A 26,020-nucleotide genomic window follows, 5' to 3' on the forward strand; every position below is an offset into this window, starting at 1 on the left:
TATATACTTTTTATTGATTAATAAACACAAAGCAAATAAGTGGAAAAGTTTATTATCTATTCGGTGTTATTCGGTGTTATTCGGTTTCTTATTCACTTACATAATCGGCGCGCTTGAAATTATGTAAGTCACGAAAAGTACGCGTAAAAAAAAAATAAACGCCATCAAAAAAAACAAAAATGCGGTTACTCAAACAATCAAAAAAGATAAAAATCACCAATTTAATCGAAAGAAGAAAACACTTCAAAGACACAGCGGCTGCTCAAAAGCGATAGAGATACACTTTAGGATTTTCAAGGGAACCATACTTGCTGTGATCTGATTTGAAGAGTGTACATAAGCGTCAAAAATGAGTACGTTAGATTCATTACCACTGTCTGATGGTACTAGTGCTGCTAAAAGGTTCAAACCAAATATTCCAGATGAAGCTGTTATAGACTTGACTAATGAAGAAGACGATTTCGAAGAGATTCTGAGTGATACCCAGGACAGTAGTGATGAAGACGATGTGATGATTACTGGTTTTAGGGATTTGTCTAGACCTGGTACAAGCTCGAGTGATGGAAATATAAATGGTGCTGCTGTCGCTGCTACTAGCACTCCTGGTGGACCTTCACGTTTGGTTGGATTATCAGGGAATCGTTCAAATAGTCCACAGATGTCACTGGTAAAGCCTAAAGATAAAGCTACTGCAGGTCCTATACAGAATAATAATCCATATCGTCCAACTCCACAATCTACTACAAATGCTCCGAATGATTTCTCTTCAATACTAGCAGATTTCCATACCTTAACACATGAACAAAGAATGCAGAAGTTGAGCGCTCCATATATTGCTGAGTCAACTAGGCAATTTTTAATTGAAAAGTTCAATTTAAGAAGCAACACACAGTCACTGACAGCTCAACAAAGAGTTCAACAACAACTGGATCAACAGAGGCAACAAATACTCGCGAGACAACAACAGAACCAACAGCAGCAGCAACTACTACAACAACAGCAACAGTTGACCATGCGAAGACCTACTCCAGTTCAACAAAAAATTGTTAAATGGAATAATATTCCTTTCAAAAGTGTTGAAGATGTTACAAAGAAGGAATATGAATTTAAATTAAAGTTGAATGACAGTAAATCACAAGAAAATTCACATGAAAAGGAAAAACACAGTCATACTGAACTGATGAAACGTGTTATTGAATCACTTGAAAGATTAGAAAAATCTGGTGTATCCAAAACAATTCCACAGTATGTTGATCTAGTAAAATCAAGAAAAGAGTTATCAGAGATTATTTCAAAAGATGTTCAAAAATCAAAACTACTTGAGAAGAAAGTTAAAGATGATACAAGAAACTTATTAAACTTTACAAATACCGTTAAACCACAATTAGTTACACATTTGAATAAAATCAAAAAAGATATGGAACAACAGCAACAACAACAACGTATCCAACAGCAAAATCAATTTGGCGGTAATGCAGCTTTAGCTAATCTCCCAGGTGGTGTCTTTGGTGATATGCTGCAAAATTTGCACCAAAATCAAAATCAACGCCATTTCTTACAAATAGATAGTGAAGATGAAGATGGTGAAGATGATGAATTACCTTATCATATGTTTGCTAATAGAAATAATCGTTTCAATCCTCATGGAACCTTTGGCGATGATAGTGAAGATGATGGTGGTATCTATAATAATAATCGTCCAAATTTATATACTGAAAATGCTGATGATTTAAGATCATTCTTGGAATCTTTTAAAACTATTGAAGAAGATATCGATGGTGAATCAAATACCCCAGAGTCGTTGACTGTTAACTTAATGAAACATCAAAGAATGGGTCTTCATTGGTTAGAAATGAACGAGGATGATCCAAAGAAAAAGGGTGGTATTTTAGCTGATGCTATGGGTCTTGGTAAGACTGTTCAAGCTATTTCTATAATGTTAAGTCGTCGTTCTGAAGATGAAATGAGTAAAACGAATTTGATTGTTTGTCCAGTTGCTATGATGCGTCAATGGGAATCAGAAATTAATACTAAAATTAAAGAATCTGCAGATTTTTCAGTTATGGTTTATCATCCAAGTTCGAATGGTAAAAGATTCACAAATTTTCAACAATTAGGTAAATATGATGCAGTTTTAATTTCATATCAAACTTTAGCTTCTGAAATGAAAAAGCACATAAAAGGTTATGAAATTAAAGAAATGGGTTTACCAAGAATTAATACTAAAAAAGAAAATGAAAAAGGAACTTACTGGAGTCCATTTTTCTGTCAAGATTCAGTTTTCCATCGTGTTATCTTAGATGAAGCACATTGGATTAAAAACAAATTAGCTAAAAATTCAATTGCCTGTTGGTTATTAAAATCTAAGAATAGATGGTGTTTAACAGGTACACCAATGCAAAATAATTTTGAAGAAATTTTCCCATTAATTAGATTTTTAAATATTAGACCATATTGTTTTGAAGATAAATTTAGATCTGATATTTCAATTCCATTGAAAAGTAAAAATGGGAATTATGATGAAATGGATAGAGAAAGATCTATGAAAAAATTAAGAATCATGATTAAAGCTATTTTATTACGTCGTACTAAAGATTCTAAAGTTGATGGTGAACCAATTTTGAAACTACCACCAAAAGAAGTTATTTATGATGAAGTTATTATTGAATCTGATCATGATGAATCTGAATTCTATCGTCATTTGGAAGGTAAATCCCAAGTTGAAGTTGAAAGATTAATGAATTCAAGTAAAGGTTTTGCTAAAGGTAATTACAGTTCAATCTTAACATTATTACTTAGATTACGTCAAGCTTGTTTACATTCTGAATTAGTTCGTATTGGTGAAAGGAAACAAGGTATTGTGTATGACCAAGATGGTAATCTGAAGGCAAGTGCTACATGGGAAATGATGTTTGATTTCTGTAAATCATTAAAACCAGAAGTTATTAGAAGAATTAATAATCAAGAACAAGGTGGTACTAATAGTGATGATGAAGAAAATGGTGGTCGTTTCACATGTTCAATTTGTCTAGATACACCACCAGATGAAGAATGGACCATGTTTCATCCTTGTGGTCATGGGTTATGTAAAGAATGTGTTGGTGATTTTTTTGAAAAATTTCAAACTGGTGAAAAACAAGGTGTCAAATTGGCAAGTTGTACTCAGTGTAGAATGGAAATTAAAGAAAATGGTATTTTCACTTTCAAGATGTTTAATGATGTTGTCAATAAGAAACTGAGTAAATCAGTTATATCCATTATGCAAGAGAAAGCTAAAAAGGATTTAGCAAAAGTTAATGATGAAATTCAAGATGAAATTAAGAAATTAGGAATATCACCAAAATTCAAAAGAGCTTTAGAATTAATTGAAAAAATATTGAAGGAAAAACCAGATGAAAAAATTATTTTGTTTTCACAATTTACTACATTATTTGATGTTTTTGAGAAATTTTTACAAGATAGACAAATTAACTCATTACGTTATGATGGTTCAATGAAAGCTGATGAAAGAAATGATGTTATTAAAGATTTTTATAAGATGGCAGATAAAAGATTATTATTGATTTCTTTAAAAGCTGGTAATGTGGGTTTAACATTAACTTGTGCAAATCATGTTATTATAATGGATCCATTTTGGAATCCATATGTTGAAGAACAAGCACAAGATAGAGCTCATAGAATTGGGCAAGAGAAGAATGTTAAAGTTTATAGATTATTAACAAAAGGTACAGTAGAAGATCGTATTATGGAATTACAAAAACAAAAGAAAGAATTAGTTGAAGGTGCATTAGATGAACAAGGTATGAAGAGTGCTGGTGGTTTAAGTCGTAATGAAATCATGTATCTTTTTGCCCTTAATGACCGTCCACGTTAAGTTTTATTTGATATTATTTGAATTGTTTTTTAATGGTTTTGTATTATTTATGTATAAGTTTTTGTTTAGTTTTATATATTTGGAATTTTAGTATTTAAATTATATTTTGTTGTACAACATTATTACCTAATCGGGTAATCTAGAATGTAGAAATTTATCCACAATTTCCGCGAATTTTTTCAATGGTCGTCTTTTTTTCGTGAACAGCAAAAAAATCAAAGTGATAAATTTCAAAATTAAATCAAAGGGATTTAACATTTTAAGCTTATTCAATTATTAATCAAATTAACTTAATATTAAAATGAGTGGTGAATCTATTTTATTTATTCTTTCAGTCATCTTGAATGCTGTTGGATTGTTTTTCCAAGTTTTCTTCACAATCATGTATTCAGATTTAGAATGTGATTACATTAATCCTGTTGAATTATGTAACAAATTAAATGTCTACATTATTCCAGAAGCTGGTTTACATGCATTTTTAACTGCTTTATTCTTGGTCAATGGTTACTGGTTTGTGTTTTTACTTAATGCTCCATTATTAGCATTCAATGCTAATAAAGTTTTAAACAAGACTTATTTATTAGATGCTACTGAAATTTTCAGAACTTTAAGTAAACATAAAAAGGAATCATTTGTTAAATTAGGTTTCTATTTGTTCTTATTCTTCTTCTATCTGTATAGAATGATTATGGCTTTAATTGCTGAAGATTAGATTTTTCAATTTTGGTAATTTTAAATTTTCAAGAAAAAGATTGAAATCAATGATCTTTAAAGATAAGAACATTTGGTGAATGTGGTGGTGGTGGTGGTGATAAATGATGAAAGAAGGTTAAAATATTTGGATCAAATTTTAATACAAATTGTGTTGATAAGTAAATTCAAGGGATCAACATATATATGAAGTATTCGCATTGTATAATATAATGATGTATCAAATCAAGAGGTTTTTTAGTATGTTTTATTGTTGTTTGTAGTTAAGGAATGGTGCATAATTACGAGTATAATACGTAGATATCAATTAATCATTATTCATTAAACTTATGTTATATATATTTATATATATATTAAGATTCTTCAACTTCATAAAATTTTGAATTCAATTGTTTTAATTTTTCCAAAAGTCCATAATTTGGATCAATTATGTTATTTAAGTTGTTCAATTTTATTAAAATTGAATCATTAGTATTTAAAGAATCTTTATTTGGTAAATTATTTAAAGAATCATTAATTTTTTTCTTTGTTTTAATTTTTTGTTTTGTTTGATTATATTTTAATCTAATTTTTTCTAAATTTCTTAAATTTTCATTAATTTCTTGTCTTGTATCAAATAAATCTTTTCTTAATTGTTGTTTTTCAAATTTAATATCTTTTAATTTATTAATATGATTATTATTTGTTAAATTTAAATCTAAAGTTTTATTAAAATATGATTTATTCAAATTTTGAAAATTTTTAAAATGAGATTCAGTTTCATTTTCTAATGATTCATTTAAACTTTGTAATACAAGATCTAATGATGTTAGTCTTGCCGTTGAAGTTGGTAATCTTGATATTTTGATTTCTTTGGAACCAAGTGAATAAGTATCATCTAGATCTTCATCTTGAGATTCATCATTTGGTAAATTTGCTTGGAAACGATTTTCATAATTTTCATAAAAATCTTCATCTTCATCTTCATCTTCAATTTCTTCATTATAATTTGAAGCCCGATCAAAAACTTTTGTCTTGGATTTTTGAGGTTTGAGTATTGGTTCTTTTTTGATTGGTTTTGTTTTGGTCTTTGGTTTTGGTTTGGGTTTTAATTTAGAATCTTGCTTATCTACAACTTTCTTCAACTTTGGTTTTGGTTTTGATTGTGATTTTGTCTTTACATTCAAATTCTTCGATACATTCTGGCTTATTCTTGGTTCATATTCTTCAATAATATTTTGCTTCGGTGTAACAGGTTTCCTTTGTTTGATTTTTTTGGTTTTTTGAATAGATTCCCTTGGAGTTATAGGACTATTAGCTAAAGATAATTCTTCAGTAATCAAAGCACCAGAATCCTGAGATACGGGTACCCACTTGGGAGTAACAGCAGCTCTTGATGCCTTATGCGATTTCTGTGTTGAATGGGAACTTGATCTTCTTGTCTTGGGAGTCTTGATGACAATATCATTTCCTGTTGTTAACTGACGTGAACTGACCCATAATGTTAGTATAAAGGCTTGAAAAAAACTAGATCCACTAAAACTCACGCAGCTCCTCTTTTCCGTATTTCTCTTCTCTCTTCACGATCCATCACACTTCTTTAATATACACAAATGTCATAAATGAATTTAACAATATTGGAGATTGGAGAGTTTAATGTAAACAATCAAATAAATTTAATACCGACGCGTTTTAGGAAAGTTAAACCACGAATTTTTCAATTATTTCCCTTATCTAAGCACTTTTCAGTAAATAAATTAAAAGATCAATTTCTTCTTCTCTTTTGAAAGATTCGATATCCCATAATTCACAAAGGTAACGATGGTCAAATTCAACAGAAAGTATTCTTTTATCGGGTTAGCAGCAGTTGCAGTGGTTGGTGGTGCTTATTTGGTGCTCAAGACATTTCCACATTTAACAGAACAAGAAACTGAAGAAAAACCAGTTTTTGAAGATTTAAATGATGAAGAATTGAAAGAATGGTTATTAAAAGTGAGTTTATGATACTGGTAATTCATTGTATATTGTACTTTACTAACAATACTCTTTAGAATAAAATAACAGTTCCTGAAGATGCTACAAGAGAAAATTTGATTTCATTAGCAAAATCAATATAATATAATACAATATAATATAATATAATATAATATACACTTAATGACAATTCAATCTATCTAAATATATTCTAATACTTATCTTTTATACATCTGTAGGCAATCTATCATTATATTTCTTCAATGCATTTTGAAAAATTTGTTTTGTTAAACCACGATCTTCATCAAATATATGAGCAAATTGAACTCCAATAGTTTCAACATCTTTATTTCTTAATTCATCATCAAATAGCACAACATGTTTCAATTCTATTTCATCTGGTAAATTTTTCATTGCAGATCTAATATGACCTTTTTTAGAACCTGTACCAAATTGTAAATCATCAAAATAATTTATTGCTGGTTGACCATTTAAATGTAATGATTTCAACATCTTTCTAGCCAATGCTATATATGTGTGTTAATAGGCCAATCTCTGAAAATTATTGAAAGTAATACTTACCTGGAGCTGAAGTCCTACTAGCAGCAACAATATAAACATTGTTTTGTTTTAATTCTTCGATTATATCTGCAACATCTTTATAAAAAGATAAAGTGAATCCATATCTTTCTTAAAGTTAGTCATACTCAGTATGATTGAACAATACAACACTACTCACTTATCCACTATAGTATCATTATTTCTTGACTTGATTGGAGGTGAAATATGAGTATCACACCAGCACTTTCCACTTTTGTTAGTATTATAATTTTCCATTCAACCTATATAATTAATACCCACAGCTATGTTATATTTGTTAGTGAATCCTCCCAAAACTTCTAGAAAAAAAGGTCTGGTACTCACGCCAGAGTGTATAGTCCAAGTCAAACACAACAACTTTAGGATACGACATGTTGATAACTCTAAACAATAAATACGTTGCTTTTACATTGAATTCAATATTCATCATTTTAAAAGATCCAGATTATCTCACTAGCCACATTGAGCTTGAATATTACCTAATCCAGTAATCCAGTGGCTAGTGTTTCACGTGAAATGAGCCACCGTTTCCCAAAGAAGTAATTTCTGTGGCGAATGTGCTCAAATTGTTCACGTTGGAACTTCGTCGACAAAAACAAATTCAACAAAATTTCCTTCTTTTCTACCTTTAAAACACACATTGATTTGGAAGTCACCAATACTCAATTCATACTCAATTGCAAAATGGTCTACACTGCCAGACAAATCGGTGCTAAAAACACCTTAGACTACAAAGTCTACGTTGAACAAGATGGTAAACCAATCTCTCCATTCCATGATATCCCATTATATGCTGATGAATCAAAAAAAATCTTAAATTTTGTTGTTGAAATTCCAAGATGGTCAAATGCTAAATTAGAAATTTCAAAAGAACAAAAATTAAACCCAATTATTCAAGATACTAAAAAGGGTAAATTAAGATTTGTTAGAAATGTTTTCCCTCATCATGGTTATATTCATAATTATGGTGCTTTCCCTCAAACTTGGGAAGATCCAAACCAATCTCATCCAGAAACTAAAGCTAAAGGTGATAACGATCCTTTAGATGTTTGTGAAATTGGTGAAGCTGTCGGTTACACTGGTCAAGTCAAACAAGTTAAAGTTTTAGGTGTCATGGCTTTATTAGATGAAGGTGAAACTGATTGGAAAGTTATTGTTATTGATATTAATGATCCATTAGCTCCAAAATTAAACGATATTGAAGATGTTGAACGTCATTTACCAGGTTTATTAAGAGCTACTAATGAATGGTTCAGAGTTTATAAAATTCCTGATGGAAAACCAGAAAATCAATTTGCTTTCTCTGGTGAAGCTAAAAATAAAAAATATGCTGAAGAAGTTATTAGAGAAACAAATGAAGCTTGGGAAAACTTAATCCAAGGTAAAACTCAACCAGATGAAATCTCATTAACTTCAACTGCTTTACCAAACGTTGCTTCATATGAAGAAGCTGCTGCTAAAGAAGTCCCAGCTGGTGGTGAAGATTTAAGAGATGCTCCAATTGATAAATCAATTGATAAATGGTTCTTCATTTCTGGTGCTTCTGCTTAACTACAAAGTCATCTATGATATTAAATAGTTGAATAAACAAAGTTATCTTATTTTATCTTATAAACTTCTTGTATTTTGTATAAATTTTATAATTTTGGAATGATCTTTTACACCATCAGTTTCAACACCACCTGAAACATCAACACCAATAACACCATTTAATTTTATAGCTTCACTGACATTTTCAGGTGTTAATCCACCTGCAAGAATATATTTTGCATTATTTTCATTAGCCCATTTACTTAAATTTTCCCAATTTAATTTAATACCTTCACCACCAGCTTCACTATCAAATAATGATAAAATTTGTTTATTTGGTTTTAAACTATCTAATACATTATCTTCATCAGGTATAAATCTTGCAATTGTAGGAACTTTTAAATTTGGAATATAATCATCATGATTTTCTTTACCATGTAATTGAACAAAATCTAAATCTAATTCATCAATTAATTTATTAATTTCTTCAATACTTTGATCTTTGAAAACTCCAACACTGAAAGGACCTTTTTCTTTTAATTCTTTAGAAACCTCCTCGAACCATTTAGGTGAATCACCACGACCACCAAATGATCTATAAAATTCATTTGAAGTTATTGGAAATCTTTTAGATTTAACTAATTGTGTAATTTCTTTAGCAATACCATGATCAATAGTACGTTTTTTACCAGGAACAAGAATCATCCCTATCAAATTAGCACCGGCATCCAATGCAACTTGTGCACTTTCCACGTCTTTAATACCACAAATCTTGACTAAAACCATGATTTAAAGCTTTTGTTCTTGTTGGTTTCTACTTGAGCAATTGAAATCAGTTGATGAGTATTAAATAATTTATACGTATACTACAAAAAATTCGCGAATGTACTGTCAATTTACGTCTGTTCAATAAACTCTCATAGATTTTTTAAAAAAGTAAATATTAAATAAAGTAGATACACAACTTCTGGAAGATTTATAGTTTTTAGAATAGAAATAGTTGTTTAGATTGGTCTTAGAATGTCATTGGAACAGGAGAGAAGTGCATTGGAAGAATTACATTTTTTGGAACAAGAGATTTCATCAAGAATTCAAAGAAATCCGGAGTTATATCCAAAGTTTAATGAAGATTTAAATTCAAATTTAAATAATAAGAAGAAGAGATCATTTAGAGAAGTTTTATTACAACAACATGAAATTAATAGATTTATTGATCAATATAAAAAACAAAAATCAAATTTACAACAAAGCTTAAATGATGCTGAATCAAGAAATCAAGAAATTCAATCATTAAAAGATCCAACATTAGAATTAATTAAATTTGATGAAATTTATCAAAATTTGAAAAACCAGAATGATTCAAATATTGTTAAACCTTTGAATTCGATATATGGTTTGAAAACTTCTAAAATAAATATCCTAAGTGAATTTTCATCCGATTTAGAATTAGGTTTAATGTTTTCAGGTGAAGAATATTTTGGTAAATATTTAGATTTATTTGAATTTTATGAAAAATGGTTAAATTTGATTGGAGATCCTACAATAAGTTATGTTAAATTTTTAGGAGAGTTTACAAAATTTGAGAAAATCACTAAAAAAAATGATGATTATTTAAAATATCTACAAAATTTATCAAATTATTTAATAAATTTTATTAAAAAATCATTACCATTATATAAAATTGATGAATTAATAACAAATATTGATAATGAATGGAATGATAAAAATCAATCAAATGAATTATATTGTGAGTATTGTGAAAGGGAATTTGCTAAAAAAACTGTTTATGATGGTCATTTAAATGGTAAAAAACATTTAAAAAATGTTGAAAAAAAGAAATCATCGTTAACAGAAGATCAAAATCAATCAAATCCAAGTTCTTCAAAGAAAAATTATGAATATTATGAATTTCAAATACAAAAACTTGTTGAGCCTTTACAAACCAAGATTCAAGATACAAAATTAAATACAGAAAGAAGAAAAGCATTAACAGAACGTGAAAGAATAATAGAATTATCACAATTAGAAAAAGATGAAGAATTATCTTCATCTGATGATGATGAAGAAAATGGGGATTCAAATGATGAGGAAAATCAAGATTTTAATAATGGAGTTTATAATCCATTAAATTTACCAATTGGATTTGATGGACAACCTATACCATATTGGTTATGGAAATTACATGGATTAGGTAAAAAATATAATTGTGAAATTTGTGGTGATTATACATATCAAGGTCGTAAGGCATTTGAAAAACATTTTTTAGAACCAAGACATATTCATGGATTAAAATGTTTAGGTATTGAACCTTCAAATATTTTTAAAGATATTATAAGTATTGAAGAAGCAAGAAATTTGTGGAATGGATTGAAAAAAGATAAAAGAAAAGAAGAAGGTGAAAAGGAAAATGCTGTTGAAGTTGAAGATGAAGATGGGAATGTTATGAGTGAAAAAGTTTATAATGATTTGAAGAAACAAGGATTGATATAGTGAAAATAATACATAGAATCAACTATATAATCAATGCTATTTAATTTATATTTATTTTCATTCAATTGTAAATCTCATGATATTTCAAATCTGATGGAATATTTATTGGTCAATAGATGAACTAATATAAGAATGTCATGTACGAGAAGAATATCGAAATATCAAGACTTCAAATTAGTCTAAATTCTCTACATTAATATTGTAATACTAAATCATTGGAAAAATCAATTAAACATTTAAATCCAAAACTGATCATCTTATGAATTAAATTTCCATGTGAAAATGAATGCAGTGATGAATAAACGTCTATCATTTATTAAACTCATGTTTATTGAGTATTATGTGGGTCCAATGATATCTAAAATCACAACATCACAATATGAAATACCAACACATGATTTTTTATACTATCTGACAAAAAATACTTCAAGTACTAGGTCAAAGTACTAGGTGATAAGGGTTACGTTGGAACAACCCAAAAAAATGAGTCTCTCTCATATGCCGAGATTAATTACAAGCTGGACAGCAAGGTATTTCAAACTCACGGGGAGTTTGACATCAGTGATTAATGATTAATATTTACAAAACTTCGAAGTACAAATTTCAAATTGTCAATTTATATAAAAAAATCGCGAATTTATATATCTTACATGAAATATAAACAACAAATTAAATAATACTCATCAAAAGAGATACCAAAAAAGAGCCAAATATCTCTACAATTATATAGAACAATCCATTCAATGTCACTATTCCTCTTCACATTCAATTGTGCTAAAGTACCACAATCAAAATTCCAAGATTTAAACCCAATTTTACCTTCAACTCCACCAAATTTATTAATATTTGGATTCCAAGAATTAGTACCAATATTAGAATCAACAATTCCACATAAAGTTAATGAAGAATTATTACGTATAAATGATCATATTCATAATGTTCTTGTACAAAAATATGGTGATAATTTAATACATACTGTTGAAATACATCATATGGGTGGTATTGGAATGATTTTAATGAGTTTAAACCCAACAAGAATTTTAAATTTAAAGAAAGGTTTTACCTCATGTGGGATTTTATATTCAAGTTTAAAAGGTGGGATTGGTTTAAGATTTAATTATTTGGATCAAGAATACACATTTGTTGTTGCACATTTAAGTGCAAATGAAGGACAAGTTGAAAGAAGAAATCAAGATTCTTGGAAAATTTTAAAAAATATTGAATTTAATGATGATTGGAGTGTTTTAAAACCTGGGGTTCATACTTATTTTATGGGTGATTTAAATTATAGGAAAGCTATATATGGTGATGAATTATCAAAACAAATTAATGATGGTGAAGCATTTCCAGGGTTTATTGAAGAAGATTTAAATTTTGAACCAACTTATAAGTTTCATATTGGTAGTGATGATTATAATACTAAAAGAATAAGTTCATGGTGTGATCGGATCCTGTACTTGAAACATGAAGATGAAGAACAGGCTGATAAACCAATATATGATTCAATACCTTCGTTCAAGACTTCAGATCATAAACCTGTTTATTTAAATATATCATTACCAAAAATTTTACCAAAAGATATTATTGATTCAAGAGGTTATTTAATAAATTCAGATATTTATTTAAAATCAACTTCATTAAGTAAATTGAATAATTTTTTAATGATTTTAGGAGATTTAATTATTGGTTCAACTTTAACACTTGTTGGTACACCGTGGGGGTATTTTGTATTGATATGTTTAATTTTGGCATTTATTTTTTGGTTGTTTTAAATATTCCATTAAACCTTTATGACGTTATAATATCTTTTATGATTTGTATATTTAGTTTACTCTTTTCCATTCAGCCTTATGAAACGGTTGTTGATCAATAGAAATTTATAAATATTTGTACTTTTAGTTTCTTACTTTTGTAGTTATGTTAATCGGTGTTTAGTTATTCGGACTCCATTTAACCCACAATTTAAACATGATTAAATGATCAAAAATAAGAGTTTTAGTTTGATAATATTCTATTATAATCTACAATTCTCTTTAAATAAATTCTAAATACATGACTATTGAATATCTAATAAAATAAAATTTTAAACACAATTCGTATTATAACACATTAATAAATGACTGACATTAATAAAGAAAAAAAAAACTATTGATCTGGATATTAATTAATTAACAAATCAAAACATTTTGTTCTTCCTTTTTTTTTTCTATGATTGGATATATTGTTTCTTATAAGTTTACTTTTCAACGAATTAATCTATAATTCTTTAAAAGCATCTCTACCAAAGAATGAAATTTTTAACCAATCAGCAATAACTTTAAATCTTGATCTAACAGATAAAATCATTGAAACGTACAAGACTCTCCAAACAAAGAAGGTGAAGATACCACCACCTGAATAGAATGATCTTGAACCATAAGTAATATTAGCAATAGCTTTTTCAGCACCTAAATAAGCTAAAGCACCTAAATGAATATATTTGAATGGTTTAATACCATGTTCTTGGAATAATAAATCAACTTTTTCTGATGTAGTTGATAATTTTTCATGGAAACCTGGAGTTTTAGCAATTTTGGAGAAAACTTTACATAAATATTCAGCTTCTTGATGAGCAACTTGAGCAGTTGGTGGTAATTTAGCAAAAGCATTATCACCAATAGCGAAAATAGAATTTGTACCTTCAACTAATAAATTTTCATTAACAATTAACCCACGGTTTGCATGATTTTGTTCTGGGATTTTTTTAAATAAGTTGGTGATTAAAGGTCTTGGTTTATTACCAGTAGCCCAAACTAAAACACCATATGGGATTTTAGTTTCTTCAACTGAACCATCTTCATTCTTGGTTTTAGCAATTAAATATTCATCTTCAACTTTTGAAACAGCAGTTCTTGTTTTCAAATCAATTGAAGTTTCTTTCAAGACTTTTTCAGCATATGAAGTTAATTTTTTTTCAAACATATTTAAAACAACTGGTAAAGCTTCAATCAAGACAATTTGAACTTCATCAACAATATTTGGCATAAAAGTTTTCAAATCTTGATCAATATAATCTTGTAATTCACCAGCAGTTTCAACACCAGTTGGACCACCACCAACAACAACTAAAGTTAATAATCTTTTTCTTTCAGGATCATCTTTTGGTAATAAATTAGCTCTTTCTACAGCTTCAATGAATTTATGTCTAATTTTTCTTGAATCAGAAATTTCTTTCAAGAAACAACCATGAGTTTCAACACCTGGAATACCAAAAGTATTTGGTTCAGCACCAACAGCAGTAACTAAATAATCATATTTAATTTGAGCAATTTCATTAGCTTCTAAACCAATGTTTAAACCAACACCTTCATTTGTAGTAATTGTTGAATTCATATTTGAAAAAGATTTAATTGTAACAGTTTTATCATTTGGATTAATATCTGTAGCTTCAGCTTCATAATAAGTAACATCTCCCTTTTTCTTATTAGCAAATGAAACAACTGGTTCCATAATTGATTTTTCATCAACAGTACCAACTGGACATGAAGGTAATAAAGGAGTGAAAAGGAAATAATTTCTTGGAGAAATAATAATAACGTTATATCTTGTTGAATCGATATGTTTTAAAAATGAAATAGCACCCCAACCAGAACCCAAGATAACAATTGAAGGTCTATCGGTATGGTTTGAAATGATTTTTGGAGCTTTATGGAAAGAAGCAGAACCTGAATTAACTTTTGAATTTGATTGATTTAAAGCAGCAGCATTTAAATTTGTCGTGTGAGTTATTGATCTATTGATTGGTAAATTTAAAGATCTTGATGCAGCGAGAGAAGAGGATCTAATGGAGTTGAATGTGTTGACATTGGCTCTGGCTTTAAGGCCTCTAACAACACTTCTGTTTAACATTGTGGAATATTGAATTGATGATATGTCCAAATAGTAACTCTTACAATGGTTTGTATTTTGTTGAAGAAATTCCGATATTTATAAATGTTTTGATTTTTTTCTTTTTCTTTTTTCGCAGTTTTTTAATTTTTGTTTTATTGGTGGATTTTTTAAATTCTTTTTTTTTTTTTTGGCGGTAAATTTTTAGTGATTTTAAAATCGGTTTTAACAACGCAAAAAATGTGGGATTGAAAGGCTGAAAAGGTGATTTTAAATGGTGGTTTTAATAGGAATTAATTGGTTATTTTATGATTGTATATTGTTTATATTATCTCTATATCATTCCATTGTTATTACCCTTTTTCTCCTGTTTCCCACCGTGGTTTTCATATAATTCTACGCTTAATATTCGGATTCCTGTTGAAATTAAATATGTTGGTGTCCGGTAAAGTGGATCCTGTTTAAAGAATAATTAAGAATTGAAGTTGAAAGTAATCATGGACCATGGTAATCACGGATCAAAGAGTACCGTATGTTTCCTTTAAATGATTACTATTCTGTTATCTTTGTTTAATGACTCCTGACTCAATACGTCCCTTTCTGGAGTATCATGGGGTTAAGTACACCTTACATAATGTCATAATCCATACTATCTATACTATCTATATATTAATTAGTGTTGTTATCTCGTCATCAGTCTAACACTTCTATACAATATACTAACAACACCTCCAACAATCAACACCCCATACAACACATAATCAACAACTTGTGTTATATCAACAATAACATCATTACTATATAACTCTTGATGATTAATTAATACATGTTGCAACATCATATTAATTGATATTATACCTATAGTTAATCCACAAGTTTGGAAAAAACCAATAAATTGATAATTAATCAATTTAAACAAAATATTTGTTTGAACATTTGTTTGGAAAATTTTAACACCAATATAACATCTTCTTATAAAATTTATTAATCCAAAATATGTTATCAATTTACCCATGGTAATCATTATAAAACTTAAAACACTCATTGTGAAATATAAATCTGTATCTTCAATATTTATCAAACTTAATAAAGTATATTGACATATAACAAACAAGGTAAATAACCCAATAAATATATTTAATATTTTATTTTCAATATTCATATGATGTTGATTTTCTAATATCTTGTTTGGTGATATATTGTTTAAATTGGTCTTGGTTATTAATTTTAATTTATATTGATTTAATTCTTCATTTTTCAATTCTAAAGCTGATTCCATTTCAAATTCAGAATTTCTTCTAAATAATTGTTCTTCATCTTGTTTGGACATGGTGTATTATAATTTTGTGATACTAATGTAGTTGTAGTACTACTAGGTATATCATCTTTTGATTAGAGAGATATCCTTCAACTCTTATATACAAAACATCTTTTAAAATCTTGTCATATAAAACGTGCTTATTCTTTTAAATTAATGGAAAACATCAACAACTTAAGGGTCTACTAGTCTACTAGTTATTGGGACTGATCAAAAGAAAAAAGACTAGAATTCATAATTTATATGGGTAACTCGGAAATCGGTATCAAGTTCCTGGGACTACCGAGTGATTTTTATGACCCCTGGGACTAATAGACCCTGTATAATCGCTTATAATCAGAGACTAATTTAACCATGTGTTTAATATTTTAAATTAAATTAACGAATAATAAAACAATTAAGCGAATAAACAAATGAAAACTATTTTTAATAAAGTAATACTCGCGAGTCGCCTCTTAATAAAGTAATTTATATCTTAACGGTTTAATGGTTGATCAGAAGACTGTTTGAAACATGTGCATGATAATCAACTATTAGATATATAACTAATATAATCTATTATAAATATAATAACTACATATAATTGTTCTCATATAATCAATTAAATTATATTAAATACATTAATCTACTATAGTAAATATGATTTTAACTAAAGTAAAATATAAGCTAATTTTTAGCTCTTAATATATAGTTAATAGTTAAATATTTCATTGACCCGTATCTATGACAGATGCAAGGGTGAGAAAAATAATAGATAAATCTGATAAAGACATACACATTAAACAACCACAAAACCATTGAAGACTTATTAAAGTCTTTACATGCAATGGAAGATTTATTAAAACATTTAATACGGTTTGAACATTATAAAAACAATAAATATCCAATTCATAGATTTGCAAATATTAAAAATCGTACTTGTCCCACAAAATATTTAAATTATGTGGAGACTGAATTAAATCCACAAAATGATGATTTTCCAACTTATTATGCTATAGATTGTGAAATGGTTTCAATGATGGATTTTTCTCAACAAGTTGGTCGTGTTTCAATGATTGATGAAGATTTTAACGTTGTTTTTGATATTTATGTTAAACCAAATGGTAAAATAAGAGATTATAAATATAGATTTAGTGGATTAAAACCAATACATCTTAATAATACCCCATATGATTTAAAAAATTGTCAAGATCTAATACTTTCTAAATTAAAAGCAAATGATATATTAATTGGTCATTCAATTGAAAATGATTTAAAAGTTTTAAATTTAAAACATCCTTTAATTATAGATACTCAACAAATTTATAAATTTATTTCTAAAAATGGTACTTTAAAAGAAACTTCATTGAAAAAATTAACTGAAAAATATCTTGGTAGAACAATTCAAAAAGGTCCTCATAGTTCAGTTGAAGATGCAATTGCAACAATGGAATTAGCAAAATTGAAAATTGATAGGAAAACTACTTCAAAAGAATCAATTTTAAAAATTTTATCAAAAGAACCATATCTACAAAATACAAATAGTACAACTAGTATTAATACTAGTCCAATTAAACATATAAATGGTAATGCAAACCCACAATTCAATACAACATCACAATCACAACCACAACCACAACCAAAACCACAAACCCAATCACAACCAAAATCACAACAGCAAACCCATGCACAATCAAAATCACAATCACAACCAAAACCACAACCCCATAAACAACCAAATTCAATACCTCCAACACAATATGGATATCAACCCAATTATTATCAATATGGTTATCCATATAATCAATACTATCAATATTCTACTCAGCAATTAGCTAATCATACACCACAACAAGGGTTTTATTATCCACCACCAACATCTCATCATCTGAATAATACTAATTATAATACTAATTATAATTATATATATAATTCTAAAAATAATGGATTAATTTATGATCCAAATACAAATCAATATTATTCAAATGGGAATAATATACAATGGTGATAATGAGTTTTAAATTTATTCCAATATGTTGTATGTATTAGATTTAATTAATACTTTGTTCACGATTATAGCACAATTATTTCAATACACATTTATAGAGCTAATTCACATGGATCAATTTGTTAAAAATGTACGTTATATGTTAATAGTTTAGTTATGAGGTACTATATAATTCACCTAGATTACAATATTGTTTGGTGTCAACTTGGTATGAAAATTGATTGATGATATTGTAATTGGATCCAATTCTATTAATTATATCAATATATAATATATTATGTATATATTTTTATAATTATTTATTATAATATATTGATCCTATATATTCCGGCTCATGAATTTTATAAGCTTTATATACCAAAATTTATAATATATTATAATAATATTTTATAATATATATAATATTAAAAATTAAATTAAATATATATATTTACTAGATATATATATAAAATTATATATATTTAATTAATATTTTTGATTATATAAATAATATTTTATTAAATTATATAATTAATATATAATTAAATATATAATATTTAAATAATATTATATAATTTTAAAAATTAATATTATATATATATATATATAGTTAAAATTCATGATCAGCTGTACGTCGCTGCAATATAATATATGGCTAATAATTACATATAAACTCAATAAATACTTCAAATAATGCTGGCCAGATAATATTTTAAATTATGAATATTATAAAAGATAATTGTATATTTAATTTAAATATATATGAAAACGTACGTCGCCGACTCGTCCGAAACCTATAACTTAATTCCGATATATCATTATATATAACTGCACTCGATCTTAACTCGAATTAAAATTTATATATAATTCAATTCATATATATAATTAAATTGAATCAGAATTATATTAGGTATATATTCACCGATATATACTAATGATTTGTATATTTAAATATAGATTCCATCAAAAATTTACTTTAAGAATATAATTAATTTACTATCAACTCTACTGCAACACTAGGGTTATGTACATTAAAAGTAAAGCCTAGTATTTAATCATGTAGATCCTTGCCTCAAACCTGAAGCAATATACCAAATTAAAGATATAATTAACAAAAGATTTGATCATCATAAGCAAACCTTGATCAATAATGGGATATTTACAATCAACAGAAGTTTTGATGTCACTACACCAGAAAGAACAAAGTGCTTTAAAAAGAACACAGTGCTTTGATTTCATCAACATTAAGAATCTTTTTGTCTTCAATATAATCTAGTACAATCTTCAACACTATTACCGACACAAGATGTATTTTATTTGCATCAAAACAAAGGTGAGATTGTATTCTACCATGGAAAAGCCACCAGTTGAGTTATAAGATTCAGGAATTGGATCTTGACTAACAATTGAATCTTCAGTAGCATCTGGCAGTTGCAATTATACCAAACAATAATAAACCTTGAGCTATAACTGTTGATATATAATTTCATTTTTATCTGAAAAATTGTTGATTTTTTTGGATTTAAAGGATTCGTAGTGATATCGATTTGAAACACTATAGACTGCTCAAAAAAGGAGGAACACATATACCTTTTTATACAGACCTTTTATGTATCTGCAAATTTGAAGCATAAACTCAATTATTTGAAAGTGATTCATTAAAATCATCTAATCTTTTTATTTGGTGATCAGATTAGCTAGTGGTCTTGCACACTTTGCTAATCCATACTGCTTCATATATATATAACTCTTTTTATACTGATACCAAAAATAAAAAAACCCACATTCCAAATCATATGCCAAATGAGAAGCACTATGGTTTATATTAATGGTGTTTTTTAATAAAAGATACCTGATCCATCGAGATTATTATTCCAGATAAAACTGTGAGTCAATAAAAATTCCAATAATTAACTATTCAATTGAGTTTCCAGCTCATTTCGTATGTATTGGTATCTGAATGATTAAAATATGACCTAAAGCTCTGGTATCACCAACCTGCACTTTATAGTATATTGTAATAACTATCGCAATACACTATTTATCAACATTCAGTACTTTTAAAGACCGTACTAACTCTTCACTCAAAACCTTTTCAATACCATGCTTAACCAAGTAGGCATATCAAGTTCCAGCTTTTATCACTTGGATCAATTAATGTCAAGATAATAGCTTGGTGAGACAAAAACCGTTATCCAAACCTGTCTTGCACCTGTCATAGTAAAATTTTCGATTTCAATGATCATCAAAAAAGCCATAAATTATGTTTTTCAAGGAAAAATTAATAAATGTATAAATATTAATTGATTGCTATAGAGCTTGGTATAAAATGCTTAATTGTTTGTATCAATTTGTGGCTAATGAATGAAATTTGAATATACTTCAGCGATATTTTTCTTTTTCTATAATTCTGACTTCAAAAATATTAATTAAGTACTTGATTCGTAATTTGTACGTTTCTTATCATAATTACGGGTGATGATAGTGTTTAATAATTGGATGCAAGATTTATCACTGATCCTCTATTCTGATTCCTCATCTATGATCTGAAACTTGAAGTGGAGTAATGCATGTGCATTGTTAATAATAATTTGAGTCGTATTAACGAATGAATGAATTTGTGGCGATTTACAGGGTTTTCTGAGTATCTTAATAACTGATATGAATAATTGATTATTCTGATAAAGAAAAAACAAAATTCGTAAGTCATCAATGGAATGACAGATTTAAATATTTTTGAAATTTTTTTAATGAACCAACAGTACATACGTTTTTACTTTACTAGCCAACTGACCAATGACCAAGTGTAAAGCCTTACTTGATTCTTCTTAAAATTTCAGCCACTGCTCCCCTGATTTTAAAAGTACATAGTTACATCGTCACGACTCACCAGCACAAATTGCAAACCAACAAACAATAGGCCATGAAGCATAAAGCAAGATGAAGCAGCTAATCGATATGTCAATCGCAACAAGTTCCAATCAACGCCATTCAGCTTAAACCAATTCAACTGTTTCTTTACTGACCAGTGACCATACAGTGATCCTTCAGTAGAATACTAGATACTAGCCATATTTGACTGCTTATTAGCCTCTTTATGTGGCTGATCACCACTATTCCAACCTATTCACAAGCCATAGTCAAGAAGTCAAGCCATAGTAAATTCCGAATTGAGATAAAAACCGTTGACATCACCCGCGAATTTACTAATACCATTCACGTGACTTTCCACAATCCTCATACATTTTGCGAATTTGACCATACATAAAACTTTTCAATAGCCACAGTAGATTTGTAAGATTGTGAATCAAAATTGTGGATTCTTTGAAAATGCTGCAACTCTTGAGCCATAATGTGGCGAATGGAGTTGATCTTCTTTATTTTATTCTTTCCCTTCTATTTTATTCATTATAAAAGTATCACATATCCCATAGATTTACAAATACGTTATAAGATTTAAGATTTAATACTATCACACTTTTATACTTTGTTTAAGATTTATCAGATTTTTCAAACCCAAATCTCGGAAAAAGGATAAAATCTTAATTATGGGTGCTGATATTGAAAATTCTTCTATTAATCCTCATCAAGAAGATTATAACTCAAATTCTTCAAATGAGTTATATGAATTTCAAAATTACAATTCCATCCCAGTTTTAGAAAATCATCAAGAGAATACAAATGTGGTAGATTGGGCTAAACATCATTTCCACTCACCTGGCTCAAAATCAGTACAATATCTTAGATCTTTATTTCCAATACATAGATGGATCTATCATTATAATCCTGCTTGGGCTTATGCTGATATAGTGGCTGGTGTTACTGTTGGTGTTGTTATGGTCCCTCAAAGTATGTCTTATGCTCAAATTGCTGGTCTTGAACCTCAATATGGTTTATACTCTGCATTTGTTGGTGTTTTCATTTATTGTTTTTTCGCTACCTCAAAGGATGTTTCAATTGGTCCTGTTGCTGTTATGTCATTAGAAGTTGCAAAGGTTATTACTAGAGTCCAAGAAAGAGATCCTTCTTTACCTGCGCCTGTTATCGCAACTGTATTATCATTGATTTGTGGTTGTATTGCTTTAGGTTTGGGTTTATTAAGATTAGGGTTCATTTTAGAATTTATCTCTATGCCTTCCGTGTTAGGTTTCATGACTGGTTCAGCTTTAAATATCATTTCTGGTCAAGTTCCTGCTTTAATGGGTTACAACAAAAAAGTTAACACAAGAGCTGCTACTTATAAAGTTATTATTGAAACTTTAAAGCATTTACCAGATACTAAATTAGATGCTGTATTTGGGTTAATTCCATTGTTTTTACTTTATTCTTGGAAATACATTTGTAATGTTGGCCCAAAAAGATGGCCAAAGGCAAGATTATGGTTTTTTTACACCCAAGCTTTAAGAAACGGTGTTATCATTGTTGTTTTCACTTTGATTTCTTGGGGTTTAATTAGACATGATAAAAAATCTAAGAAAATATCAGTCTTAGGTTCTGTTCCTTCTGGTCTTAGAGATGTTGGTCTTATGGAATTTCCAACAGGTGTTATGTCTTCATTGGCACCTGAATTACCAGCTGCTACTATTGTTTTATTATTAGAACATATTTCAATCTCAAAATCTTTTGGTCGTATCAATGATTATAAAATTGTCCCAGATCAAGAATTAGTTGCTATTGGTGTTACAAATTTAATTGGTACTTTTTTCAATGCTTATCCTGCTACAGGTTCTTTTTCAAGATCTGCATTGAAAGCTAAATGTAATGTGAAAACTCCATTGGCTGGTATTTTCACTGGTGCTTGTGTTCTTTTAGCTCTTTATTGTTTAACTGATGCATTTTATTACATTCCAAAGGCAACTTTATCTGCTGTTATCATCCACGCTGTTAGTGATTTAATTGCAAACTATCAAACAACTTTGAATTTCTGGAAAATTGCTCCAATTGATGCAGGTATTTTTATCATTGCAGTTATTATCACTGTTTTTGCCACTATTGAAATTGGTATCTATTTTGCTATTGCAGCTTCATGTGCTGTTTTATTATTCAATGTTGCATTCCCAACAGGTGAATTTTTAGGAAGAGTCAAAGTTGCACAAGCTTTGAATCCTGAAGTTAAATCATTAGATGAATATTCAAATGATTCAAATGTTGAATCTGATCAATATGAAAACTTGAGCTCAGAAAACAAAAAGGAATATATTAAAAGCAAAACTATCAGTTCCAATTCTAAAAATGATCAAGATGGTGGTCAACGTGGTAGATTCAATTATGTTACAAGATGGATTCCATTATCCAAAAGAAATTTAAATCAAGATATCAATGTTTTACCTCCACCACCTGGTGTTTTAGTTTTCAGACCTACTGAATCTTGGACATATTTAAATTGTTCACATTTGTTTGATAAAATTTTCGATGAAATTAAAACTAGAACAAGAAGAGGCAAAATCAATTTATCATTAAAAGATATTGATAGACCATGGAATGACCCAGGTCCATGGAGACCATTTTGGAAAAAGGCTGACCCATCAATTTTATCAAACTTACCTCAAGATGAAAGACCAGTCTTGAAAGTTTTCGTTTTTGATTTTTCAACAGTTTCACAAATTGATGCATCTGGTGTTCAAGCTCTTATCGATTTAAGAAAAGCTGTTAATAAGTATGCTGACCGTGAAGTTGAGTTCCATTTCACTGGTATTTTAAGTCCTTGGATTAGAAGAGCTTTAATTGGGGGTGGATTTGGCGTTGAACAAAACGATGCTAGATCAAATAACAATCATGTCGATATTGTTCAAGATGAGGAAGCTGTGTTTGGATATAATGCTGCTGTTAGTACCAGTACACCATTTTTCCATTTAGATATACCTTCATTGGATCATTATCAGGATAATGATATATAGTTGCATATTCATTGATATTTTATGACTTAGGAGCTTGCATATTATTTGGGTTAGAATTAAATGTTTTATATTAATAATGCTTTATTTAATTACACTTTTTTTTGTTTTTCATTTCGGTTTTTTTTCTTTGGTATCATTCTTTTTTCATTTTTCAATTCGGCTTTTATTTATATATATAGTGTTAATTTAAATTATTTATAGATTTTGAAGTTCTTAAGACGTACAATTAGTAGACACCAACAAATCGAATTTGTTAAGTAGTGAGCTATGGAATTACTACATCTTTAATAAGTTTGATAAATTGTAACTACAGGGCCACTGTATCTAATTATTAAAAGAATTACACGAATATCATCATAGTAAAGCCCATAGTTGATACGATACATGCAAATAAATTCAAAATTGTAATACATAACTCTCTATTTATAATAATATCGTGACACGTTATAAAAACTTTAAACTATATAGCAATCATAAATAACCTTAAAATTATTCACTGTGTTATCTAAATAATCATTGTAGCAAATGTTCTTGAATTTAAAAGAATATGACTAGGTTTATTACATTTTCATCCATATATTCTCATTATTTGTATCTATGGGTTAAAAATCATCAATTTATGCATCTAATTCATCTTCAGGAGCTAAAGCACAATGTAAATCATACCAAGTTTCACCACCATGTTTACAATCACTCAAACCTTTTGTAATGAAGCCGATTCTATTATAAAATGGTAACAAATTTTCTTTTGCAATAATAGCAATTTTTTCACCAACTTGTTGATTGGATAATTTTTGAATATAATCATGTAATAACAAAGTGGCTAAATTTTTCTTTTGATATTCTGGATGAACAACAACTGAATGTATACCAATAGTATTTGATGATTCAATATGACCCTTTCTAGTTTCTTCTTCATTTACTGGAGTACCATTCTCGTTCAGTTCAGGGACTTCCATTGATCCATTAGTCACAAAATCACCATAGATTTTTGTACCTATAATTTGACCAATTAATCTTTCATGAACAATTGTAGTTCTTGGTTCAGGTAAGTAATCATCATCAATACTTGATTTATTTTTATCATCATCATCATGATCATCATCTTTTTGATCTTTTGTATTGTACTTAGATTTGAATTCTCTAATAAATAGCCCAGATGATAATTCAGGGCATGCTGATAATCTATAATTGGCACTTTTCAAACTGCATCTTTCAGATGGCGGAAATCCAATAGCTTCTAGTTCTAATACTTTATCAACGTCTTCTAAAGTCAATGGTCTGATAGCTAGATGTAAAGGAAGATCTGAACTCATTGTGTATAACTTATATCGGTGGATCAAGGGGAGTGTTCCTCAGTTGAAGAAATGGAATAGTCCAAAAGTCGTTGATTTTCCAAAGGTTCTTATTGTCTTTTTGTCTTTGGTCAACTGAGCTCAACGTTATCAACAAAAAAAGCCAATACCCAACATCCGAACACCTTTTGCGCAACATTTCTCCTGAGAATGGCTAAAGTGTCTAGTATCATAATTACTAGATTCAGTAATATATTGTCTAAATATTGTGCAAAAACCGCGAATATTTTGCGGTTCTTCATTTAAAATATGAAGTACACAAAAGCTAAGTTTCGATAGTTTATATACACTTCAAAAGAATCAACATAGAGTTCTTCAACTGCGTATTATAAAGTTTTTACATACGATGTCTGCTGAAGCTATAGAATCTACACCGTTGAATCAAGTACTTCCTTTGGAATTGGTTGACAAGTGCATCGGATCAAGAATATGGGTTTTATTGAGTGGTGAGAAAGAGTT

The 26,020-nt window shown here is 28.5% G+C and overlaps 12 protein-coding genes across 12 annotated transcripts; 7 read left to right on the forward strand and 5 right to left on the reverse strand.

Moving 5' to 3' along the window:
- Nucleotides 1-349: 349 nt before the first annotated feature.
- On the forward strand, nt 350-3,874 carry ULS1 (translocase ULS1; the record flags this gene model as incomplete). The annotated part of the gene is made up of 1 exon (XM_011274697.1): nt 350-3,874. The coding sequence occupies one exon, from the start codon at nt 350-352 to the stop codon at nt 3,872-3,874; it is 3,525 nt and encodes a 1,174-aa protein (XP_011272999.1).
- A 301-nt stretch (nt 3,875-4,175) lies between these two features.
- On the forward strand, nt 4,176-4,586 carry ERV14 (cornichon family protein; the record flags this gene model as incomplete). The annotated part of the gene is made up of 1 exon (XM_011274698.1): nt 4,176-4,586. The coding sequence occupies one exon, from the start codon at nt 4,176-4,178 to the stop codon at nt 4,584-4,586; it is 411 nt and encodes a 136-aa protein (XP_011273000.1).
- Nucleotides 4,587-4,938: 352 nt separating this feature from the next.
- Nucleotides 4,939-7,051, reverse strand: BN7_4700 (Mg-dependent acid phosphatase; the record flags this gene model as incomplete). Its single annotated transcript, XM_011274699.1, has 2 exons — nt 4,939-6,045; nt 6,770-7,051. The coding sequence occupies 2 exons, from the start codon at nt 7,049-7,051 to the stop codon at nt 4,939-4,941; spliced, it is 1,389 nt and encodes a 462-aa protein (XP_011273001.1).
- Nucleotides 7,052-7,822: 771 nt separating this feature from the next.
- IPP1 (inorganic diphosphatase IPP1) lies at nt 7,823-8,689 on the forward strand (the record flags this gene model as incomplete). The annotated part of the gene is made up of 1 exon (XM_011274700.1): nt 7,823-8,689. One exon carries the CDS (start codon nt 7,823-7,825, stop codon nt 8,687-8,689), a length of 867 nt encoding a protein of 288 aa, XP_011273002.1.
- Nucleotides 8,690-8,746: 57 nt separating this feature from the next.
- TRP1 (phosphoribosylanthranilate isomerase TRP1) lies at nt 8,747-9,454 on the reverse strand (the record flags this gene model as incomplete). The annotated part of the gene is made up of 1 exon (XM_011274701.1): nt 8,747-9,454. The coding sequence occupies one exon, from the start codon at nt 9,452-9,454 to the stop codon at nt 8,747-8,749; it is 708 nt and encodes a 235-aa protein (XP_011273003.1).
- A 234-nt stretch (nt 9,455-9,688) lies between these two features.
- On the forward strand, nt 9,689-11,158 carry PRP9 (SF3a splicing factor complex subunit PRP9; the record flags this gene model as incomplete). The annotated part of the gene is made up of 1 exon (XM_011274702.1): nt 9,689-11,158. The coding sequence occupies one exon, from the start codon at nt 9,689-9,691 to the stop codon at nt 11,156-11,158; it is 1,470 nt and encodes a 489-aa protein (XP_011273004.1).
- Nucleotides 11,159-11,901: 743 nt separating this feature from the next.
- Nucleotides 11,902-12,930, forward strand: INP54 (phosphoinositide 5-phosphatase INP54; the record flags this gene model as incomplete). The annotated part of the gene is made up of 1 exon (XM_011274703.1): nt 11,902-12,930. One exon carries the CDS (start codon nt 11,902-11,904, stop codon nt 12,928-12,930), a length of 1,029 nt encoding a protein of 342 aa, XP_011273005.1.
- A 484-nt stretch (nt 12,931-13,414) lies between these two features.
- On the reverse strand, nt 13,415-15,046 carry NDI1 (NADH-ubiquinone reductase (H(+)-translocating) NDI1; the record flags this gene model as incomplete). Its single annotated transcript, XM_011274704.1, has 1 exon — nt 13,415-15,046. The coding sequence occupies one exon, from the start codon at nt 15,044-15,046 to the stop codon at nt 13,415-13,417; it is 1,632 nt and encodes a 543-aa protein (XP_011273006.1).
- A 661-nt stretch (nt 15,047-15,707) lies between these two features.
- On the reverse strand, nt 15,708-16,355 carry BN7_4706 (uncharacterized protein; the record flags this gene model as incomplete). Its single annotated transcript, XM_011274705.1, has 1 exon — nt 15,708-16,355. The coding sequence occupies one exon, from the start codon at nt 16,353-16,355 to the stop codon at nt 15,708-15,710; it is 648 nt and encodes a 215-aa protein (XP_011273007.1).
- Nucleotides 16,356-17,169: 814 nt separating this feature from the next.
- Nucleotides 17,170-18,330, forward strand: BN7_4707 (gag protein; the record flags this gene model as incomplete). Its single annotated transcript, XM_011274706.1, has 1 exon — nt 17,170-18,330. One exon carries the CDS (start codon nt 17,170-17,172, stop codon nt 18,328-18,330), a length of 1,161 nt encoding a protein of 386 aa, XP_011273008.1.
- A 3,527-nt stretch (nt 18,331-21,857) lies between these two features.
- On the forward strand, nt 21,858-24,206 carry BN7_4708 (SLC26/SulP family anion transporter; the record flags this gene model as incomplete). The annotated part of the gene is made up of 1 exon (XM_011274707.1): nt 21,858-24,206. One exon carries the CDS (start codon nt 21,858-21,860, stop codon nt 24,204-24,206), a length of 2,349 nt encoding a protein of 782 aa, XP_011273009.1.
- A 617-nt stretch (nt 24,207-24,823) lies between these two features.
- On the reverse strand, nt 24,824-25,522 carry PAA1 (polyamine acetyltransferase; the record flags this gene model as incomplete). Its single annotated transcript, XM_011274708.1, has 1 exon — nt 24,824-25,522. One exon carries the CDS (start codon nt 25,520-25,522, stop codon nt 24,824-24,826), a length of 699 nt encoding a protein of 232 aa, XP_011273010.1.
- Between the last annotated feature and the right edge of the window lie 498 nt (nt 25,523-26,020).

This window comes from Wickerhamomyces ciferrii, contig 00180 (assembly GCF_000313485.1).
Source record: "Wickerhamomyces ciferrii WGS project CAIF00000000 data, strain NRRL Y-1031 F-60-10, contig 00180, whole genome shotgun sequence".
In the NCBI taxonomy this organism is placed as follows: Eukaryota; Fungi; Ascomycota; class Saccharomycetes; order Phaffomycetales; family Wickerhamomycetaceae; genus Hansenula; species Hansenula ciferrii.